The sequence below is a fragment of the Theobroma umbraticum genome, unplaced genomic scaffold (genome assembly GCF_002168275.2).
Source record: "Theobroma umbraticum cultivar Fairchild unplaced genomic scaffold, ASM216827v3 scaffold_147.0, whole genome shotgun sequence".
Taxonomy (NCBI): domain Eukaryota; kingdom Viridiplantae; phylum Streptophyta; class Magnoliopsida; order Malvales; family Malvaceae; genus Theobroma; species Theobroma umbraticum.
In genome coordinates, this window is record NW_018397259.1 from 1,534,017 (window position 1) to 1,557,457 (window position 23,441).

The following is a 23,441-nucleotide window of genomic DNA, read 5'->3' on the forward strand; positions in this document are numbered from 1 at the left end:
CCAACTCAACCAATCAGGATTCAAGAAACTCCATCACCATAACCCCAACAGATAGATAGGCTAGACACCCCCGTTTTCCTCTCTCTCTCTCTCTCCCTCCTTGCTAGAACCAGCCTCGAAACAAACTCGTCCTCACAAATAGCTCCAATTGCAACCCCTCATAAAACCCACTCGCCACGTGTTCCTTTCTCCCACCACTAACCATAAAAACTAACCATATTTCAATTCTCAAAATTCCCCTGTCCACAGAAAAACTATAAAACCAGCAATGTTTCAGCACCCAAACGAAAGAAACAGGGAGAAGAGGCAGAGGCTGAAGCAGCAACACCCCAAAATCCCAAACAGAAACAAGAGCCGAGAGACAGGCAGAGAAATGCATATTTTTTGTTCACTATTCTCTTCTCTGCCTTCTTGTTGCTCTTTTTCTTCTTCGTTTCTCCTAGTAAAGCAGATTGCTCTGTTTTAGTTGCTACAGAGTAGCCCCAACAATGGCTTCTTTAGTGTCTTCACCATTCACTTTGCCGTCTTCCAAGCCTGACCAAATTTCTTCTCTTTCTCAAAAACACTTCTTTCTTCACTCATTTCTTCCCAAGAAGACCAACAACCAGCCCAACTCAAAATCTTCCTTGAAAGTAAAATGTGCAGTAACTGGCAATGGCCTTTTCACTCAAACAACACCAGAAGTTCGTAGAATTGTGCCAGAAAAGAAAGACAATCTTCCCACTGTCAAAATTGTCTACGTTGTCCTGGAAGCTCAGTACCAGTCTTCCCTTTCGAATGCAGTCCGGTCCTTGAACCAAACTTCCAACTTTGCTTCATTTGAAGTTGTTGGTTACTTGGTTGAGGAGCTTAGAGATGAAAGTACTTATAAAACCTTCTGTAAAGATCTCGAAGATGCGAATATCTTTATTGGGTCTTTGATTTTTGTTGAGGAGCTTGCATTGAAAGTAAAGGCTGCTGTGGAGAAAGAAAGGGATAGGCTTGATGCTGTTTTGGTGTTCCCTTCCATGCCTGAAGTAATGAGGCTAAACAAGTTGGGTTCTTTTAGTATGTCACAGCTTGGTCAATCAAAGAGTCCATTTTTTCAGTTATTCAAGAGAAAGAAGCAAGGAGCAGGTTTTGCTGATAGTATGTTGAAGCTTGTAAGGACATTGCCTAAGGTTTTGAAATACTTGCCTAGTGATAAGGCACAAGATGCTAGGCTTTACATATTGAGTCTTCAGTTTTGGCTTGGTGGTTCACCTGAAAATCTTCAGAATTTCTTGAAAATGATATCTGGCTCTTATGTGCCAGCACTTAAAGGGACAAAGATTGACTATTCAGATCCAGTTTTGTTCTTGGACAGTGGGATTTGGCACCCACTAGCTCCTTCTATGTATGATGACGTGAAGGAGTATTTGAATTGGTATGGTACCAGGAGGGACGTTAATGAGAAGCTTAGGGGGCCTAATGCACCAGTAATTGGATTGGTTTTGCAAAGGAGTCATATTGTTACTGGTGATGAGTGCCACTATGTAGCTGTGATTATGGAGTTAGAGGCAAGAGGGGCAAAAGTGATCCCAATTTTTGCTGGTGGACTTGATTTTTCTGGACCAGTTGAGAGGTTCTTGATCGATCCAGTTACCAAGAAGCCAATGGTGAATTCGGTGGTGTCATTAACCGGCTTCGCTCTCGTTGGGGGACCTGCTAGGCAGGACCATCCAAGGGCTGTTGAGGCACTGATGAAGCTGGATGTTCCTTACATTGTTGCACTGCCTTTGGTTTTTCAAACAACGGAGGAGTGGCTAAACAGTACTTTGGGGCTACATCCCATTCAAGTAGCTCTGCAAGTGGCACTTCCAGAGCTGGATGGAGGCATGGAGCCTATCGTTTTTGCCGGCCGTGACCCCAGAACAGGCAAGTGTAGTGACCCACTTTAGAATGACTCTTGTGTAATAATTTATTTTGCCTTTTTTTAAATGGTCATAACTTGTTTGATTTGTGTGCTTAAATTCTTGTTGATACTGTACAATACATTTAGATGAAGATAACAACAGGATTTTTCCCTCCTTTTGGAATTTAGACAAGTGCCTAAAATATGGTATTCGAGCTATGCCTTTATCTGCTATGCTTTTATTGCACTAGTTGTGCCGTGTTGTCTGTTGCTTTATCTTAGGAGGCCTCTTTGTTGCCGTCGCATGCTCCACTTATAGTTGTTTTCTGTCTCATATATGGCTTTGGACTCAAGCAAATATTGTGATCAGAGTTAAGTAAAATCGTGTTTTAACTGCAGGGAAATCACACGCTCTTCACAAGAGGGTGGAGCAGCTCTGCACCCGAGCAATCAAGTGGGCTGAACTGAAAAGGAAATCCAAGGTATTTGCTTTTAAGCTACGTAAATTTCCAATCTATATACATTATATGGCTTCTATTGTTCTCCAAGAGAGCATAGACATAAAATAATTAACCAAAAGGTTTAAATTAACAGCAAAAGTTTTTTGAGTCTACAGAACATATATCTGTAATGACTAATGACAATGTCTATGTAATCTATATTAGATACTACAGAACATATATGTGTGATGACTAATGATGATGTCTATGTAATCTATTTAAGATACTATCGCTTACTAGTTAAATCTACTTGTCAAACCTTTTATAATGGAGTTTTTTTCTCACATTTACCTAAAACTGACCTTCAATAAAGAATTTAGGTGTATAAAATCTTAAATTAGTCATGATTACCATGTCATCAATCACTTGTTTGCAATATGTGTTTGATGTTGATTATGATGATTGAAACTAAAATATCCTTTTCCTTTCTCCACATTCTATGACACATAACTTTATAAAACTTGAGAATATGCTGTTGATTTATTTGATTGGCCTTCTAGACCTTATTAATGTTGCTGGTTTCCTTATGTTTCTGTTTAGCACATCCGTGCTCTTTTTTTGGAGTTTTTATGATAAGTGTATGATTGTTGCAGACTGAGAAGAAGTTGGCAATCACTGTATTCAGCTTCCCTCCTGACAAAGGAAATGTTGGCACAGCTGCCTACCTTAATGTTTTTGCCTCCATCTATTCAGTTCTAAAAGACCTAGAGAAAGATGGTTACAATGTTGAGGGCCTTCCAGAGACTGCTGAAGCTTTAGTTGAAGATGTAATACATGACAAGGAGGCACAATTTAACAGCCCTAATCTGAATGTTGCTTATAAACTGAGTGTCCGCGAGTACCAAAGCCTTACTCCATATGCTACTGCTTTGGAGGAAAACTGGGGTAAACCTCCTGGAAATTTGAATTCTGATGGAGAGAATCTTTTGGTATATGGAAAGCAGTATGGTAATGTCTTCATTGGAGTCCAGCCTACTTTTGGTTATGAGGGTGATCCTATGCGGCTGCTTTTCTCCAAATCAGCTAGCCCACATCATGGATTTGCAGCATATTACTCCTTTGTTGAGAAGATTTTCAAAGCTGATGCTGTTCTTCATTTTGGTACTCATGGATCACTTGAATTTATGCCTGGAAAACAGGTGGGAATGAGTGATGTTTGTTACCCTGATAGTCTTATTGGGAATATTCCCAATGTTTATTACTATGCTGCTAATAACCCTTCTGAAGCTACCATAGCCAAGCGCCGTAGTTATGCTAATACCATTAGCTATCTGACTCCTCCAGCTGAAAATGCTGGGCTTTACAAGGGACTCAAGCAATTAAGTGAACTCATCTCCTCGTACCAGTCGCTTAAAGACTCAGGTCGTGGGCAACAAATAGTTAATTCAATTATCAGCACAGCTAAACAATGCAATCTTGACAAAGATGTGCAACTTCCTGATGAGGGAGAGGAAATTTCAGCAAAAGAACGGGATCTTGTGGTTGGAAAAGTATATTCCAAGATCATGGAGATTGAGTCCCGACTTTTGCCATGCGGGCTTCATGTTATTGGTGAGCCGCCATCTGCCATGGAAGCAGTTGCAACGTTGGTCAACATTGCTGCATTGGACCGTCCTGAAGATGCAATTATATCACTGCCAGCTATATTAGCTGGGTCTGTTGGAAGAAACATAGAGGATGTGTACAGAGGAAGTGATAAAGGAATCTTGAAGGATGTAGAGCTTCTGCGGCAAATTACTGAGGCCTCACGTGGTGCAATTTCTGCTTTTGTGGAGCGAACGACCAACAAGAAGGGTCAAGTTGTTGATGTGGCTGATAAGTTGAGCTCTATCCTCGGGTTTGGTATCAATGAACCCTGGATTCAGTACTTGTCAAGAACGAAATTCTACCGTTCAGATAGGGAAAATCTTAGAGTATTGTTTGAGTTCCTAGGAGAGTGTTTGAAGCTGGTTGTTGCTGATAATGAGTTGGGCAGTTTAAAACAAGCATTGGAGGGGAAATATGTTGAACCTGGGCCGGGTGGTGACCCAATTAGAAATCCTAAAGTGTTGCCAACAGGAAAGAACATTCATGCATTGGATCCACAAGCTATTCCAACAACAGCCGCAATGCAGAGTGCAAAAATTGTGGTAGATAGGTTAATTGAAAGACAGAAGGTTGACAATGGGGGAAAGTATCCAGAGACCATTGCACTTGTATTATGGGGAACAGATAATATTAAAACTTATGGTGAGTCACTGGCTCAAGTCTTGTGGATGATTGGAGTGAGGCCAGTGGCTGATACATTTGGTAGAGTCAACAGGGTGGAACCTGTTAGTCTTGAAGAGCTTGGCAGGCCCAGGATTGATGTTGTTGTTAATTGCTCTGGAGTTTTCAGAGATCTATTCATAAATCAGGTATTAGTCCTACTATCTTAAAAAAAAATGGAAATGTCATACACTAATCCATGCATAGAGATTGCATTTTTCTTACCTTGTCAGAGTTATCTTTCTTAAAAAAGGGATTTAAACCAGTGGCGTGTCAATTATTTTTGGCATCAAACCATTTAAGCTTCATTTCTGTCTGATCATCTTTTCTGTCTTTCCTTATCATTTTGTATTCTAATTTCTAATTTTTGGTTGACAGATGAACCTCCTTGATCGAGCTGTGAAGATGGTAGCTGAATTGGATGAACTAGTGGAGCAGAACTATGTAAGGAAGCATGCATTAGAGCAAGCCCAAGCCTTGGGGATTGAGGTTAGAGAAGCTGCAACACGGGTCTTCTCCAATGCCTCTGGATCCTACTCCTCCAATGTCAACCTGGCTGTTGAAAACTCCTCATGGAATGATGAGAAGCAGCTCCAAGATATGTACTTGAGCCGGAAATCTTTTGCTTTTGACAGTGATGCCCCTGGTGCAGGCATGACTGAGAAAAGGAAAGTCTTCGAGATGGCTCTAAGCACAGCAGATGCCACATTCCAAAATCTTGATTCATCAGAAATTTCACTCACTGATGTGAGTCACTACTTTGACTCCGATCCAACAAATCTAGTACAGAACCTACGGAAGGATGGAAAGAAGCCTAGTGCATACATAGCAGACACTACCACAGCTAATGCCCAGGTGTGCACCGTTACATTTTCCTCTGGATGTTAGACAACATATAGAATTGTATCTGAAACTTCCCACATTTTATGCTGATTCTACAACTTTAATTACCATGAATACATGTCTCACTGTACCTACTATGCTCCCATTTGCAGGTTCGAACTCTTTCTGAAACCGTGAGACTAGATGCAAGAACCAAGTTGTTGAACCCCAAGTGGTATGAAGGAATGATGTCAAGTGGCTATGAAGGAGTCCGTGAAATTGAGAAGCGCCTTACTAATACCGTAGGGTGGAGTGCAACTTCTGGACAGGTCGATAACTGGGTGTACGAAGAGGCTAATTCAACGTTCATTCAAGATGAGAATATGTTGAATAGGCTCATGAGCACCAATCCAAACTCATTCCGGAAGTTGGTGCAAACATTCTTGGAGGCCAATGGACGTGGTTATTGGGAAACTTCGGAGGACAATATTGAGAGGTTGAGGCAGTTGTATTCAGAAGTTGAAGACAAGATCGAAGGCATTGACCGATGAACTGTGAACAAATAGGTTCAGGAATTGCAAACATCTGTTCACACTGATTATTTTCTGGGGCCCTTCCCTCTTGGATGAGCTGAAACAACTGTCAGGAACTTATGGAATGCCAAATTGTTAATTATAAAAAACCTTTGCTCTGTGATTATGTCAATTTCTTGAGCCATCTCATCCTCCATTTGCTATAATTTGCATTTTCAAATCTATAGGACAATTTGCATAAGCAGGTTTTGGTCTTGAAAACGAGAATAAGTGATTTCACTCTTTGGTATATTGTGAAAGAAAAGGTTATTTCAGAAATAATGTAGTTCATACAATCAAATGAATCTGTTAACAAGTAAAACAATATAAAGAAGATATGAATCAGTTGGAAATTTTAGGTTGGAGGCCACAACGTCAGGGAAACTAGAATGATTTGGAATATTGAATATGCTGAAACTACCCTACATCGAAGAATACAAATAAATAAATGTAATTTTTCTAAATAAGTAAACTTTTTTTTTTAAATGAAAATTTTGAATTTTTCAAAAAATATTTTTTATAGTTATAGATATATAATGTATATATTTTCAACATTTTCAATGTGTTTATTTGAAGCGGATTATAAAACTAATTTAAAACACATAAAACATGAACATCAAAAGGTTTTTTTTTTTAATGTTATCTTTGTTATTTACAATAATTAATTTTAAGAAAATAATATTTTAAATTTGACATTTAAATAATCATGTAAAAAATTGAGAATTAAGAAACATTTGAAATCACGTTGGTTTGATCACATTGATTTGATATTTATAATTAATTAAAGTTTTAATTTGATTTTAAATTTTAATTTTTTTTTATAATTTCTAACTAAATTTTTTATGTAAATTTATTATTATTATTTTTTTAAATTTTTAATTTTATTAATGCAAGAGAGAGAGAAACAGGAAAATGAGAACATTTATATGTTCAGATTAAATTTTATTATTCATTATAAGGTAGCAATTTTTAGGGTATTTTTATTTCAACATCAGGAAACAGGATTCCAGATGTCTGTCCAGGAAGACCACAAACGAAAAAGGACAAGAATCCAAGAAAATGGATCTGCAATTCCTGAATGAAAATCATTAAAATCGGCAAAGCAGGATTGGCAATGGACATTTTCCACTCATATATTCATGAGCCCAACAGAACAGGATGAACACATTTTCTCTTTGGAGGGAATCTCCAACCAGTAAATGAATCATACAAAGGTGAATCTACAGAGAAGTTACAAAAAGAACACCCCTTCCCCTGAAAAAATTAAGGAAATAAAAAGAAGAAGAAGAAAAAAAAAAACAGTATTTGGTATCACAGTTACAAATGTAGGTACATGTTTCTTTCCCCTCCTCACTACTGCACGTCTTTCACCTTCAAACTAACTCCATTAGGAGCGGATCACCTTCAGCCATTATTCTGATTAGCCTTATGAATTCCTGTTCACTTGACACCTTCCATGGATGCACCGCAGGTGCTTGTGCAGAATAATGCGTCGAAGAAGAATTAGTAGAAGGTAGGTCCTGCTTATACACCATTTTACTAAGCACTGAATCAAAATTCTGAGGCAAATCCATTGACAAAAAGAACATGGGTATGGCAACCTTTTGATGGATTTCTAGATGCCCAACCAGATTAACAAGATCAACAAAGTCTGCTACAAAGCGCCAAGGAATGTAGAATATCTCAGAACTGCAAATTGTGAGGCTCTGGTCACTCCTTACAACTTCTTTATAATTCACTTGGAAGTGAACTGGCATTGTACTAACAACTTTCTTTACCATGTCCGCTTGCTTTGAATACCAATCTGAATTTCCATTGGTTGATGCAGTACTCCAAGACATGGATACCTTATTCCCATGAAATTGAGAGCACAAGCAAGAGTAGTGACTTAGTAGTTACTCAAAATAAACAATTTTCATCTTTTAGGAACATAATGCTTCATACTGTGTAAGATTATATTGTTACATACATGCATAAACAGACATAACAATTCAAACTGTTCCCTTCAAATAAATAGCAAAAGGAAATCTATTGCAAGAAACAAGCAAGTGCTAGAACAATTAATAATCATGTGAACGGTTAAAAGAAACCTATCCTGAGTAGGTCTCAAAAGGTTTACCCAACTAGTTTTTTAAAATAACACGTCAAGCGTCAAAAGAAAATAAATGCTAAGACAAAAGGCAGAGCTTTGGTACCTTATCTGCAATCCATAGCTTAGTCTTATCTGCCTGTAGCAGATTCCAGTAATTAAGAATGGTATCATCTTCGAGGAATAAAAAGCCGTCGGCACTAGAAAACCGATCAAATATCTTGGGCAGATGCCTAAACCAAATGTTAAGAGATAATTAGTATAAGATGAAAGATGCCCTGTACAAGTAATTCTGGTTTAACATGACTACAGGATGACTCAATGCCAATAAAACAGGCAGGTTATCACTTAACAGCTATAGTTTCCATGATTATCAACCATAAATTGACCACATAACAACAATTTGCTGCCTTTAGGAAGACTTTACTCAGAAGAAAGGAACACACGAACAACTTAATTGACATATTACCAAACCTAACTTACATTTTGACAAAAATAAGCAAACAGAAACACATTGTATTGCATATATAATTAATAAAACTCCATTTGCAGTGTAAGATAACTTCTTCAAAGAGATCATTAATTGTTTATACAACTAATTTATTCAGAAAATAATATTGATGGAAATTAATTTTTTCTAAGGCTTTGAGTAGGGAGGATGAGAAAAATTCTAAATCCAATGGTTATGCTATAAAATAGGACAGTAATTATGAATATTGGGCCTTAGATTGAAAAGTTTTCCACTCAATCCTTCCTACCAAGCAAAGCCTTAGTGAGGGTAGAATAGGGAGCCTGGGTATGGTTTAGCAAGGGAAAGCAGAGGTAGTACTTTGAATTAAAAAGAGATGTGGCTTGGCAAGAAAGGAACAGATTGTCAAGGATCATGGAGAAAATCAGAAAATATGGCTATTTTTGAGATTTTGAAATACTAATGATACCATCTGGAATCAGCAAAGACCAATTACAATGTAGCAAATCCCAGCTTCAAATAATACATCTACTTCATGCAAGGACTCTTTATGGTATAACTTCCATTCCCCTAAGGCTTAAAAAAGGCCCTTTGCAAAAACTTCAAGTCAAATCCAACTTAAAAAGTACATCCAGTATATTTTGAGTTAATAGCTTCCAATGAATGGTCATATCAAAAACAAAACCATGCCTGAATATGGAAACTGCTAATCAGACAAGGGGCCAGCCCAATTGGCAATTAGTATGTTATGGATCAATCATCTACCATAAAGAGACTCATTTTTCATTTTCAAATTCTAATAAAATGATTCTAAGTATAAAAGTTGCTTCACACAACAAACCAAAAAAATTCAATATCAACCTCCACTACCTAATATATGACAGCCTCTTATTTAGTAGTCTCTAAATTGCACTAAATTTGCACCTCCAATTTTACAATATAATTAAAAGAATCAAGGTCAACAGAAAATCAAAGGTTAAGACATTCAATATGAAGAATAATCCAAGTATATAATGAAATTAATCAATATTTACACGACTTCATCTTCAGTAGAACAACATAATATCATTTGCTTCACTATCTCATGCATGCATTTACTGCCAACTATGTTTCTGTAAAAGGCACATGAAAGAAAATCAAGACACTTCCATATTAGTTTTCCATGGATCAAGTGCAATTATGAAAACTGGACGTCCCAATTCATTGCAACTAATAATTGTTCTCTACAAATAATATTGCAATTAATAATTGATATCCAGATTCAGTTTGTCCAAGGCTTTACACAACAATTTATCTGGAGGTATTTTGCGATATTCTCCCTGCCCAGCTAAGGACGAAAGAAACTCAGGCAAATCAATGTTCTAATGGCCAGGAAAGGTATCTAGTAAAGCAGAATATAACTTTGTTCCCAAAAATACAAAAGAGAAGAAAAGTAAGACAAATACAACAATTGAAATTGTAAGCAAGAAGCATCATAGACAAATAAAGTGATAAAATAAAAGTATCATGTCAAGGGTAAGACATGATTCTTGTGGCAACTTACTTGTAAATTTGATCTAATTGACCTTCTTCGACAGCAAGATCTGAATTCTTCTGTGCAGACAAAATAACCACAGTTTTAAATATTCGCCCATAAAGCAATCTCCACTCCAAGGCAGTACGTTCCACAGGACCACTGCAGAACATGATAAGCACAACATTTCCAAAGTTCTTCCTCCAACGAATCAAATTCCCAATCTCATAACTAACTGTCCCTGTTTCCTCCACCGCTAGATGAACAGATGGCAATTTCTGAGGAATAAAGTCTTTTCGATCCCCATGACCAATATTTGCCCGTGGCCTGTCCAATTCCAATGACATCAACCTTGGCTGCTGATAACCCACAGCAAGCAAGTCCTGAAGCCAAGCAGCAGTAAACTTGAGGTCCTGCTCAGACCAAAACCCCTCTTCTGCCATAGCATAACTCAATTCCAATATCTTCTCAAACAACCTGTGCTTATTTGATCTCCATGACACCAAGAATTTAATCAAACGACCCACATTCACATGAAGATCCTTCTCCTCTGAAAAGGGGTATGCCTCAATTCTGTCATACCGGTGAACTGTAGCTGGATACACAACAACATAACCACCAATCTCCCACAAAAGCCTCTGTCCCCAATAACCCCTCAACACATCCGAAGCCATTGAACTAACAGAAACAGGGAGCATCAAGGCCCAAAATGCCGATGAATGATATATCGTATTAAATGAATTTAATGGCACCATCATACCTTGAGGCAATGCCACTTTCGGCGCATGCTCATCAAACCTAATATCAAAAGCTTCCAAACCTGACTTCCTAGTAAAATAAAACACAGAATCAACATCCGGTAACCCATTTGAAATCCCTTGTTGTATAAACTGTTTCCCACCAAAAACCTCAGTGTAAAACTCCTCATGTCCAATTTCACCCACATTTTCCAATGGTAATCCCCTAGGCCAAACTGACCGTTGCCCGAAATGAATATAAGGGTTGACTACAGTCCTATTAGGATTATCATGACTATACTGCAATATAACTTCTTGCCTAGCTCCTTCCCCCACTAATTCCACATCAAAATGTTTCCCTAGATCATTATCAATTATTTCCCCCCGATCATCAGCATCAAAGATCTTTTTAGCACCATGTTGAATCGCAAATAAATAACCAACACTTTTTCTAACATAAGAATCATAAGGCAAATGATCCACAACACGAAAACCCAAATTAGCTTGCATATCTAATGACAGAAAAATAGCACCTTTTAAGCTCCAATCTCTGGGTGTCCTCGAATTCCCGATTGCCAAAACCTGCCACCCTTTAACCTTCACCATCTTTTTCAACGCGTCGGACGGGTAATTTGCAACGGAGACAACGACCCATTGCTCTGATCTGAAATTAGCGTACGGCGACGTTTTGTCAGCAATGGGCTTGATTGAATTCCACTTGATTTGGGGGAAAGATATGGAATCGATCGCGTGTTGGGTCTGAGATTGGAGACAAAGGAGGGAAGCCGTGTTGGTGGAGGTGTAGAAGAAGAAAACGGCGGCGATGGTGGAAATTAGGACAAAGATTGTTATGATTCTGTAAAAATTCTCGGATACCCATGTGGAGAAATCAAGGTTTTTGGGTTCAGCGAACCGGCTTTGTTGAAGTGTAGGGAGGGTTCTGATCTGGGGAGGTTTCGGAGATTTCGGAACTGCACGGTCTTGGACCAACATTTGATCTTCTGAATAGATATTTCGAAGCTAAATTCTTGCGTAGATCTTCACTTCTGTTCCTCACTGTCAGCTTGACTCATTGCTTGACTCTTAAAATGGAGCCAGCTGCTTCACTATTTTGAACTCTCTTTTTGTTTTCGTTGTCGTTTGGGTTTGTTTTTATGCTCCGTGAGAGGCTAAAAGGAACAGAGAGACGGACACGCTCTCATGTGGCTGCCGACAGGTACAAGCGAAGAGAGGGGTGGTTTCGTAGGCTTCAATGTAAATGCAACGCAACTGCTACTAGTTTGGTGGGCCGTTGTCCTGTCTAATTCTGGAAATTTTTTTTTATTATTTTCTCTTCATGCATTTATTATTGTTATTGGCATTTTCTTTTCCTTTCTGTGGTTGGATGATTGGGCATTTGAGCTAAAGCCTTTAATTTAATTAAGGAAAAGGTGAGCTAGCCCTCGCGCTGACGGCAGATAAATCAGATGATGCTAGTCTGTACCGTGGGGCCACCCATTCGCCCCAAACATGACTGGTTTGGTTTGAGTTCGATAAAAGCTCCCTTTTAACTGCGATGGCAGCCCGTGAAGCAACTTGCATTTGTTGCTTTTCGCTCCAAGAAAGAGAAAATTTTTATTCAATCACAAAACATCACATGTCGAAAATTAATAAATTTTAGAAGTCGGATAATGTAACCATGTGTATTGGAAGATGTCATAAAATAAATAATTATTAGTTAAATTATCTCAAAAATATGTAATTAGAACAATTAAAATTTACCTATTGATTATCAAATTTACTTCTAAACAAATCAACATAATTTAGAGATAATATTTAAATTTTGATTAATTGAATTTTACCTTTTAGTTATCTAATTTATCTGTAAAATTAAGATAATTTGAAAATAAGATGCAAATTCGGTCAATTAGGACTCAAGATTTCAAGTTTGACTAATCAAAAGACTATTTATGATTCATCATAATTTATCTTTAATCAAATTAATATAATTTTAAAGTAAATTCAAAGAAATTAAATTTCAAGATTAAGTTGTAGACCCTTAAAGCATGAAGAATCAGACCAAGTTGTAGACTATCAAAGAATATCAAAGATTGTAGACTCTACGTCTGATAAATATTTGTTATTGGTCTTAGGATTTCTAGTCTAATTTTCAAAACAAATTTTGTGTATGCATATTTCTAGCACACTCAGTGGGACAATCTTTATCTGTCATCTTTTTTCTTCAAAAACTCAAATTTCCAAATTGCAATGACTCCCAAACAAGAACCTCGTTAGTAACTACCTGTCCAAATAGCTCAAGCGAATCTTGCAGTTTCCCAAAATTCATCATCAGGCACAAATATTCGATTTCATCAATAAGGTATTATGAGAAGGATAAAAGCTTTTATTGAATATTTGTAAGTAGACTTCTGTAGTGCTGAAACAAAATTTTTTGTGTGATGTTTCTTCTACAAGTTTAGAAGAAGTCTTTGCTCTGCAACTTGCTTCCTCTAAAGGATCAAGTACAAATCTTTAACTCTTATGCAAGGAACAGGACGCTTATTCAAGTAATAGCTTTGTTCTTTCATTCCCTCGACACAATTCCTCTTTAAAAGCAAATTCTAGAATGATGACTACTATGACAACTGGCACGACATCTATAGAAAAACAAATTGCATTTTTTGCGAAGATTGTAGAATCTTTGACGACAAGCAGCAGAGAAAATGATGAGCAAGTTGCCTCAATGATGGCAAGAATTAGCAACCTTATTGGAAAGACATAGGTTGCTCTTAGCCAAACTTAGTGCCAAAATCTTCAAGAAAATGATGAGAATTCCATTACAAAAGTTGAAAACAATCCTCAACAAAAACCAAATAAAGTGGTCATGGCTAACCAGTTGAAGGAATTCGTCAACGAATTGGTGGAAAGTGTTACCTAATCTTCTTACACTTATGCGAAACCATACTTTTAAAGGATTGATTGCATCAAGATGTTATAAAACTATCAACCACTAAAGATCCAATAGTTTGATGGTAAAGGAACTCGTCAACATATTGCACACTTTGTGAAAACTTGCAACAATGTTAACATCGATGGAGATCTTATGGTGAAGTAGTTCATTCACTCTTTAAAATGCAACACCTTTAATTGGTACACTACTTTGGAGCTTGAGACCATTGACAGTTAAGAGCAACTAAAATGTGAGTTCTTTAATTGCTTCTATAGCACTCGACGTGTAGTAAGTATGATTGAACTCACAACTTCAAATCAATGAAAAAATGAACTTGTGATTAATTACATCCAAAGGTGGAGAAATCTTAGTCTTAACTACAAAGAGCGATTGTTCGAATCATCAACCCCTGATATGTTTATCCAATGGATGAATGGGGGATGATGCTACCTTTTTCGAGGCATTATGCCTAAAACTTTGTCTATGATTGTGAACACCAAACCCATCAAGATGACTATCAACTCAAAAGAAACCTAGGAGGTAAAGTCTGGCCTTTTGCAAGATAAAAAGAAATCATCTTTAAAGGAAAATCAAGATAAGTAGTACCTTTTCCCTAACTTAGATGTTGTAGAAATCTTAGAAGAATTTCTAAAGTCAAAGCTTATTCAATTGTTAAAGATGAAGTGACTAGAAAAAGTTGATCGAGTAGATGACCCCAACTATTGCAAATACCATTGTTTGATTGGTCACCCTATAGAAAAATATTTTGTCATGAAAGACAAAATCATGGGGCTATACAAGGATATGAAAATCGAGTTTGAAGAAGAAATGGTGTCATCATATTCAGCATTAGTGATGAGCATGCTTTCTCAACCAAATGTGTTTAGTACATCCATAAACTTTGTATCTTTCGACTACATCACGTCAACCTTAAATACAAAGGAAACATCCAATCTTTAAGTTATTGGACATTTTCAAATAAATATGGGACACAATCCCACGATGCAATAAAAGGAAAAATTATGTTGATTGGAAATTGGAAAATAAAGGAAGGGTCATGTTTGTTGAAATAAGAAAATAAAGGAAGAGTCATGTATGTTGAAAAAACCAATAGTTGTGACTGTTTGAAATAAAACAACTATGTTTGTTGGGAATGGACACCTAAGCTTATAAAAAGAACCTCCTTTTAAGCAACAGAATGTACAACAGAAAAAAAAAACAACAATCTCTCCTCTTTTCTTAACATTCTCTAAGTTTTATTCTATATCATTTTGTTGCAAAAAAGTCTTATAGAAGTTTGATAATCTTTTCAAGCTCTAATGAGTGTTTAGTGTATTGATTTTGTCAGTGTAAAATGTCATCAATCACTGGGTTTCATTGTATCTTTGAGGTTTATACACTAGTAACTCTTTTACACACTACAAGTGGGGGTGAATAAAACCTTAAAGGTTATGGCATTGATAAATGTCTTAAAGCATTTTTGGCATTTTTTAGTTTAGCGTTCTAATAATCTTAAGATTTTATTTCATTTTAAATAGCTGTTGTAAGTGGAATACTAAAGGAATTGGTTTTTAATTTTGTGGATTGGTATGACCAAATTAGGTTGTTAACTTGTTTTGATAAAATGGAAGTTTAAATGAATTATAGTACTATGCTAATTTTTACTCATGGAATCTACCTTTCATTAAAATTCTAAATCCTTTGTTATTGCCATTTTTTCTATTGAGAGTTGCGTTCTGCAACAATTGATAGAAGAAACCCAAAAACACATGCCTAATTTGGCACTTTGGCTATAGTAAACCATTGTTACAATGCGGTGTGGTAGGTTAATCTTTTAATTGGTGAATATATGCAATGAAGTTTCTTGGATGGCCAAGTAAGCAACAAAAATTTCTTCAGTTAAGAAATGGTTGATGAGTTTGTTTCCATTTTATATTGCTTTAGATTTTAATAGATGACTGTGGATTGGATAAGAATTCTCCTATTCACTGGCTCCAATTTCATATCACTAGTTTAATAATAAGCTTTGTGGATTAATCATTAATTTCTAATATCATAAAATTAAACAGTGAATTTTACATGGGGTTTGCACATAGATTAACAAATGGGCAAGGCAAGTATCCTCTATTTTCCTTTGGCATTATTTTTTATGTCTAGTATACTGATATCCCTAGCGGCCATTTTTTCATTGAGGTTCCTCGCTATTATTGACATAGTATTCTTATTTTACAAAAGGTAGTGACGAGTTAGAACAACCTAAAGAATCTTAATTTTGCTATTAATTTCGATGATATAGTTGATGGACATTTTTCCAAGGATTAATCTCTAAATACTATGAGTAAAGTAGTTGGTGAGTTTGAAAAAAAATTTAATGGTCTCGTGTATCACATGATTGGAAATCATTATTTTTATAATCTCCCACGAGATAAGTTACTTCTGTTATTGAAAATCCTAAATATTGGTGGTGGTGGTCATGGCTATTATGAATTTTCACCAACCCCAGAATATAGATTTGTTGCATTGGATAGCTATGATATCAATATAATCGGATGACCTCATGATCATCCAAATACATTGGAGGCCTTGAAATTCTTGCAAAAAAAGTTCAAATTTAGATAAAAATAGCCTAGAAAGATTGGAAGGCCTTGATAGAATGTTCCCTATGTTTAACGAAGTTGTTGGAAAAGAATAAATGGAATGGTTGGATGGTGTACTTCAAGATACTACAAACTTGAAATAGAAAGTAACTATATATTGTCATTTACCTTTGGATCCAGGTGCGTCAAATCCAAAAGTGCTTTTATATAATTATGACCAAGTAATGGATTTGATTCATCATTACAAATGTGTGAAAGTATGCCTAGTTGGGCATGATCATGGAAGAGGACATTCAATTGATTGTAATCTATGGATGGTACCACCCAACAAAGATAAACCAATAGCACAAGTAGAATGTGCAACTGTAATAAATGCCTAATATATGCAATTGCGTGTACAAAACCAAAAATAACATTTGTTATTGGGAAATTAAGTCAATACACAAGTAATCCAAGTATTTTGCATTGGCAAATATAAATAGAATACTAAGGTATTTAAAGAAAACAATCAATTATGGACTTTGCTAGAATGGATATCCATCAGTACTAGAAAGATATTCAGACGCTAGTTGGATTACAAGTTTAGAAGATCATGCTCCCACAAGCATATAGATCTTCATGTTTAGTAGAGGTGCCATTTCTTGGGAGTTTAAGAAACAAATATGTATAATAGATTCTACCATGGTAATCGAATTTATTGCATTGGTTGCTGCCACCAAGGAAGTCGAATGACTAGGAAAATTACTTTATGGTGTGCCTTTAGGCCTAAACCAGTTTCTCCAATTCTATTCGTTGTGATAGTGAAGCAACTTTAGCAAAAGCATATAGCCAAGTGTATAATGGAAAATCTAGACATATTGGATTAGGACATAGCTATGTCCGACAATAAATTTCTGATGGAGTGATCACTATAACTTTTGTGAGATCTAGTAAAAATTTGGCAAATCCTTTACTAGAGATCTTGTAAAAAAAAACCTTAAAGGGGATAGGGCTCAAGATCATAAATTAAAAGTCGCCAATGGTGAAAATTTGATTTAACATTTGGTATAATGTCAAGTCTTAAGTTCAATGAGACAGAGTACATCATCTGTAAATGGTTGTTAGCACTGTAATATAATATATTTATATTTCATACTAAGTAAAATGCTAGGTACCCGTAATAGTAAAGAAAAAATGAGTTATACACTCTTAATAGACTCATACTATAAAGTTTGTTAAAGTGCTTTAGTTGTGGGGGTATTCTTGATGGGATCTACTTATATGAGTGTGAAATGTGGCCGCTTCTAAAAGCTCAAGAGCTTGACTTTAACAACAGGCATAAAAAAAAGATGCATACACATGGCTATAAAAGCATCATTGGATACGATGCATTCATTAGTGTTGCAATAATTGAGTGAGATGTGTTTTGTTAATTAAATTGAATAACTGGTTCAAAGCATAATCTACCATACAATTTCAATTAACTTTAACATGTCTTCAGTAAGTGAAAGTTCAATAAAAAAACACCTTCATTTATGCAATCGATTTCCAAGATTGTTGAAAATTTGGATTAATTTGAAAATGGTGCAGGATTGTTGGATGTTTACAAATAAATATGAGGACACAATCCCATGTTGCAATAAAAGAAAAAGTCATGTCTATTAAAAATTAGAAAATAAGGGAAGGGTCATATTTGTTGAAAATAAGAAAATAAAGGAAGAGTCACGTATGTTGGAAAAGACTAATAGTTGTGACTGTTTGAAATAGACACAACTGTGTCTGTTAAGAATTAACACCTAAGCCTATAAAAAGAACTCTCATTTAGGTAATGGAACATACAAAAAATAATAATAACAAGCTCTCTTTTCTTTTTCAAAGTTTTTAAAGTTTTCTTTCATATCATTTTGATGTAGAAAAATTATACAGAAATTTGATAATCTTGTTATACTTTAGTGAGTGCTCAGTGTATTGATTTCATCAGTGTAAAATGTCATCAATCACTAGGCTTCATTATATTTTAGAAGTTTATACATAGTTACTTTTTTGCATGCTACAAGTGGGGCAAATAAAACTTTAAGAATAGTGACATTGATACACGTCTTGAAGCCTTTTTAGTATTTTTTAGTTCGATGTTTTAACACAAGTAAATAGAGACAATGCTTGTGGCCTTACAATTGAGGATCCAGACAATGAAGAATAGATCCTAGTTACCCATTGAAGAGTGATCACTTTATGATATATAGTTATTTGGGCTTAATTTTGATAGTAATTTAGCTTAGTTTTTATAGTAATGGATAGAAGCTAGTAAGTTTTATTTAAATAAATTTAAATTAGTTAATTTAGGTGAGTTAATATAATCTTAATTAATTTTATGCTTAATTTGGTATTAATGTGATTAAATAGGTTGTTATTAATTTGTTGTGCTTTTGTAGGTGTTTAATGAAGGAAGAATTTGAATGGAAGAAGAAGAGCAATTTTAAGGTGTAGATTTTCATTGCACATTTTTGGTATTATGATCATAATTTTCTCTACAGAGCTCTAAATGAGATGATTCTTTGACTATTGGAAAGCTAAGAGAAAAAGTTACAATTTTCATGTTAACCACTTCTCCATTTTGGTTGGAAATATAGTTAAAAATCTTGTCGAAATTTAAGTACTGCAGTATTCTTAAAGCAATTATGATTTTTGCTAATTAATTGGTCAAGGCCATGATCCACGTAGTCTGATGAGGAAATCCTAACTGAAATTGACTTCTTTCTTTATCCAACTTAACTTAACTTTAAAGCCTTATAAAAACAATATTTCGGAGAACTTTTAGAGGGGAATGAAAAACCAAACTGAGAGTTAGAAATCAAGCCACAAAGTCATTGAAGATGAGGAAAAATCAAGGGGATTCAAGAAGATTTGGAGATCTAGAATTCAATTCTTTTGTTCTTGTATCTTTTTATTATTCTTTTTTTGGTTTTTGTTTTTAATGTTTAAACTTAATTTGACGATGATGTGTGACTTGATGAGAAACTAAATTATTTATTTGAGATTATGATTAAAATCAATACATAGTCTAATTTATTTATCTTTTTTGTTATTATGTTTGATGGATTTAAGTTATATATTTTATTATGTTCTTTATGCTTCTAGTTGATTGGCTACCAATTAGATAGAATTGAAAACCTAGGTTAAACCTTGACGAAGAAGATTTGAGTAGACCTTAGATAAAATAGTGTATGATCGAATACACTTAGTTAATTAGGTGGTTTGATTTGTATATAAGGTACACATAAACCTATAAGTCATACGTAGCCAAGATTAGAGCATGAACTTAATAAATCTTTTTTCAATTTAATTTACATAGATATATAGTAAATTAATTAAGAGCGATATTTTTATGAGAAACTCGAAGACTTGTAAATAATTTAGGACTCTAGGTTAGTAACTTAATCCATTAAACTGAGCTAAGAGAGAGAGACAATAATCAGATGAAGTATTGAGGGATATCATAATCTTAGATTTGGTAATGACTCGAATTTAATAAACTTGCAAATAAGTTTTAGATTAGTTTAGTTTTAGTTTATTAGTTTATTAATTTTAATTTTAATTTTAATTGTTTAGATAAGATTAGGGTGTATCAATTTTAGTACTTAACAATAGGAATTAAAATAATTCTCTATGGAAATGATACTCTACTTTATCATTATATTACTTGTTAATGATAAGTGCACTTGCGTGAGAAATCAATAACAAAGAGGTTAAAAAAAAAAATCCTCCCAACTATAAAAAAACACAAAGAAAATCCAAAATAGTGAAACAACCACCCAAGGAACTAATGCCAAAAACAATGTAAAGGAAAACAAGTCCATGTAAGCATGAGAATTTCATGGTGTGAAGGTCTAGACAGCCAAACACCTTGAATGAGTTCATGCCAATTTAGTTTATAAATGAAAGTTCAATTCCCACATCTCGTTTCCAAGTTGATGAAGATGTTGGGAATGAAGAAAAAATTAAGTTTGTATATAATTTTTCTTATGGTTCAAAAATTAGTTTTTTTAAAGAAGACTTGTTGTTGAGATCTATATTCATAATCAATTTCTTTTTGTTGTGGGATATATTCGTGAACAAAATGTCAATCGAATCTAGATAAATGATGGATATGCTATTAATATACTCCTATTGAAAATAATGAAATATCATTTTTCTTCTTTTTTTTCCTTGAATTTTTTAATTTCATGAAAGTCAATCAATGACAAGATAAGAGAGAAAAGATGTAAATGGGGTTCTTGTGAAATGGAGAGAAAACACTGCAAACAAGTCAAAAGGATGTATTAGAGATGATGGAAAGGAAGATTGGAGCAGCTATTGAAGTACTTAGTATTGTGGTGATTAAGGATAAGTAAAGAATAGGCAAGTAATAGAGTGAAGTTGAAAAGCACTAAGTAGAAGAGTGCTAATGAGAAGCTCTAAGTAAGAATGAGGTAGTTCTGAAACAGTGAAGATCCATCAAATGAATTGTGAAGGTGCTATATATAGTGCCATAAGTGGCAATTACTCAAAAATAATTTTGAATGCATGTCATGAATGGCATTATTATGATGAGTTTTAATGTAAGTAACTGTTACTGTAACCTATAAAGTGGATATTAAAATGATGATTTTATTGCATATAACGAGTAATGATAAGAAAATCATTATGTGACCGTTAAAGTAATTGGATGTAATAAGACTAGTTATTGAGTGAAAGGTAATAGAGAAAAGGTATATATGAAAAGTTATACGAGAATAAGTTAAGAGAAAGAGTGTACGTGAACAGGTACAAAAGAAGAAGGAGTATGTGCATAGGTATAAGAGAACAAGGTAAGAGAAAGAAACACTTGTACTTCAGGAAAAGGTTACGAGGAAGATCTTTTAACTACCTCCACATCTAAGCCACTGAGTCAAACTCTCTAAAATATCTCAAGATGAAAGTAACCTGCGAATGCTGTCACTTAATCCAAGTTGCTTTCGCTACCATGTATGTGAAATGGTTATTCTGTGCTAGGTAATTACTCTAGTTGTATTTGTTGTTTTGCATGAAGCATTGCTTCACTTATTCTAATTCTTTTCATTATCATATTATTACGTTGTAAAACAACTCTTAAAGAGAATAAGTAGTAACCAAAATTGACCATTTACATTTTGCCCATTGCATAAGAATTCTAATTTAATTTCTTATGTATTTTTTTAAGGAGAAGAAGTGTTTTCTATTGTAACTTATTGTAGTGTAATACTTTGTGCAGTAACACCTTATGCTATGACGTTTTGTGTTGTAACACTTTGGGCTATAACGCGTTATGAAGTAATGCCTTAAATAGTAGTACTTTAGACAGCAACACCATTGATAGTAATGTTGTAAGCAGTAACACTCGAGGGAGTAACACTATATACAATAGTGCCATATGCACTTACACGTTACTATTTTGTGTAATAATTGATTAATTGTGTAATTTTAAATTATTTTCTTTATTATCTAAAATTATTTTTTATATATTTCTCATTTTTTGCCTCTTGCATGAATTTCTTTAATAAAAAAATTCATGTATAAGATAAAATTTTCATTTTGAAAGGAAAAGAATTTTTTTTATTTTTCTTGCTTTTTAAAAAAATTGTATTTTTCTTGTTTGTCATCCCCTACATGAAATTTGTTTATATATTGAAAGATAAAATAACATTTTCATGCATAAGATGGAATTTTCTATTTGAAAGAAATGTTTTTCTTATATGCTCAAACAGATTGATATTTTTAAATTTTGGATATTGTAACTACATTGAGCCCAAAGAGAAAAACCACAGATAAGTTTATCAACACTTTACCTCTTTAGTTTTTTCTATTTTTAGCTTTTGCTGGACAATCATAGATATTGTGGCATAGATTATCATGAACACTTGTAATATTGCAGTGGTTAAGGATGACCAAAAAGGCATTTATAATCATGTTAATGGCTGCAACAAATGGATGAAAAAAAAGTCCCCAAAGTAATGATAAAGATTTAAATGATAGAAAGTAGAATACCTAGGTTGGAAATTCATGGAATATCTTACACAAGAATTAAGGAATAGGCACATATATTCTTTCATTCGAGGCTCATAGTACTATTTTACTTGGGACTTGCAGCACAAGCCGTGAGCTATTTTCTTAAGGCTCGCAGCATGTGTCATGAGTTTTTTTGTTTGAAGCTTGCGGGCATAAGGCCGTATGCTTTTTTTAGTTGATAAAATACCCTCACATTTTTAAGTTTTAATTGAAATTTTAAATAAATCCATTAGTTTTCAAAATAAATACTTTTACCCAAAAAGTGTAAACATTGTTAAAAGATGTTATGAAATGATTAAAATATTTTTTTTAATTTATAAAATTATTATTATATTTTTTAAAAAAATAAAAAATGAAGTGCCGATTTAGCTCCTTGAAAAAAAAGAGCATCGATCTCCGAGCATCAGTTGGTGTTCCTTTTTTTAATTAATAAAAAAATTAATTATAAGATTAATAAAAATTATATAATAGTAATTTTTAAAATTAATAAGGGTAAAATTATCATTTTAAAATGCCACATCACCAAATTAACGAAAACACTAATAGTTGGACCATGTGTCTAACGAAAGATTTTTTTTGAGATGGAGTGTCTATTTCAAAAACTAATGGATCCACTTAAATTTGAATTAAAACTTAAGAGGGTGGGGGTATTTTACCCTTTTTTATTTGTTCTTTGCAGTACTTATGCTGCAACTTATTTTACAATTTTTTTTGAATTTTTATTTATATTTATATTTATATTTTTTATGTTGCATTTTTTAAAGAAATAAATCAATAATACAAAAAATATTAAAATGATAATAAAAATTATAATAAAGTTTGATATCTCTTTAGATAATATATTTCTTTATGTAATAAAATCTCAAAAATGTAATTATTTAATCGTTTTAATACCATTCTCATAGTAATATAAAAGTATAGTCTTTGTTATTGTATGCATTCTTTATAATGTTAATGCCATAAAAAAGTAACTAATAATAATTTCATTGGCACATTTTAGATATATGTAGTTTATGTCAAATTTGTAATAATGTGCATAAAGAAATAAAAA

General features: G+C 34.2%; 2 protein-coding genes and 1 pseudogene across 2 annotated transcripts; 2 read left to right on the forward strand and 1 right to left on the reverse strand.

Annotated features, from left to right (window-relative positions):
- Positions 1–199: 199 nt before the first annotated feature.
- GUN5 (magnesium-chelatase subunit chlH, chloroplast, putative / Mg-protoporphyrin IX chelatase, putative (CHLH)) lies at positions 200–6,133 on the forward strand. The gene is made up of 5 exons (XM_021426289.2): positions 200–1,896; positions 2,273–2,355; positions 2,967–4,769; positions 4,999–5,475; positions 5,616–6,133. The coding sequence occupies exons 1-5, from the start codon at positions 489–491 to the stop codon at positions 5,991–5,993; spliced, it is 4,149 nt and encodes a 1,382-aa protein (XP_021281964.1). The 5' UTR covers positions 200–488; the 3' UTR covers positions 5,994–6,133.
- Positions 6,134–7,122: 989 nt separating this feature from the next.
- Positions 7,123–12,056, reverse strand: LOC110415199 (transmembrane protein, putative (DUF288)). Its single transcript, XM_021426770.2, has 3 exons — positions 10,116–12,056; positions 8,210–8,336; positions 7,123–7,861 (listed from the first exon to the last, which is right to left on the reverse strand). Exons 1-3 carry the CDS (start codon positions 11,813–11,815, stop codon positions 7,388–7,390), a joined length of 2,301 nt encoding a protein of 766 aa, XP_021282445.1. The 5' UTR covers positions 11,816–12,056; the 3' UTR covers positions 7,123–7,387.
- Positions 12,057–15,830: 3,774 nt separating this feature from the next.
- On the forward strand, positions 15,831–16,728 carry LOC110414780 (manganese-dependent ADP-ribose/CDP-alcohol diphosphatase-like; annotated as a pseudogene).
- Positions 16,729–23,441: the final 6,713 nt, after the last annotated feature.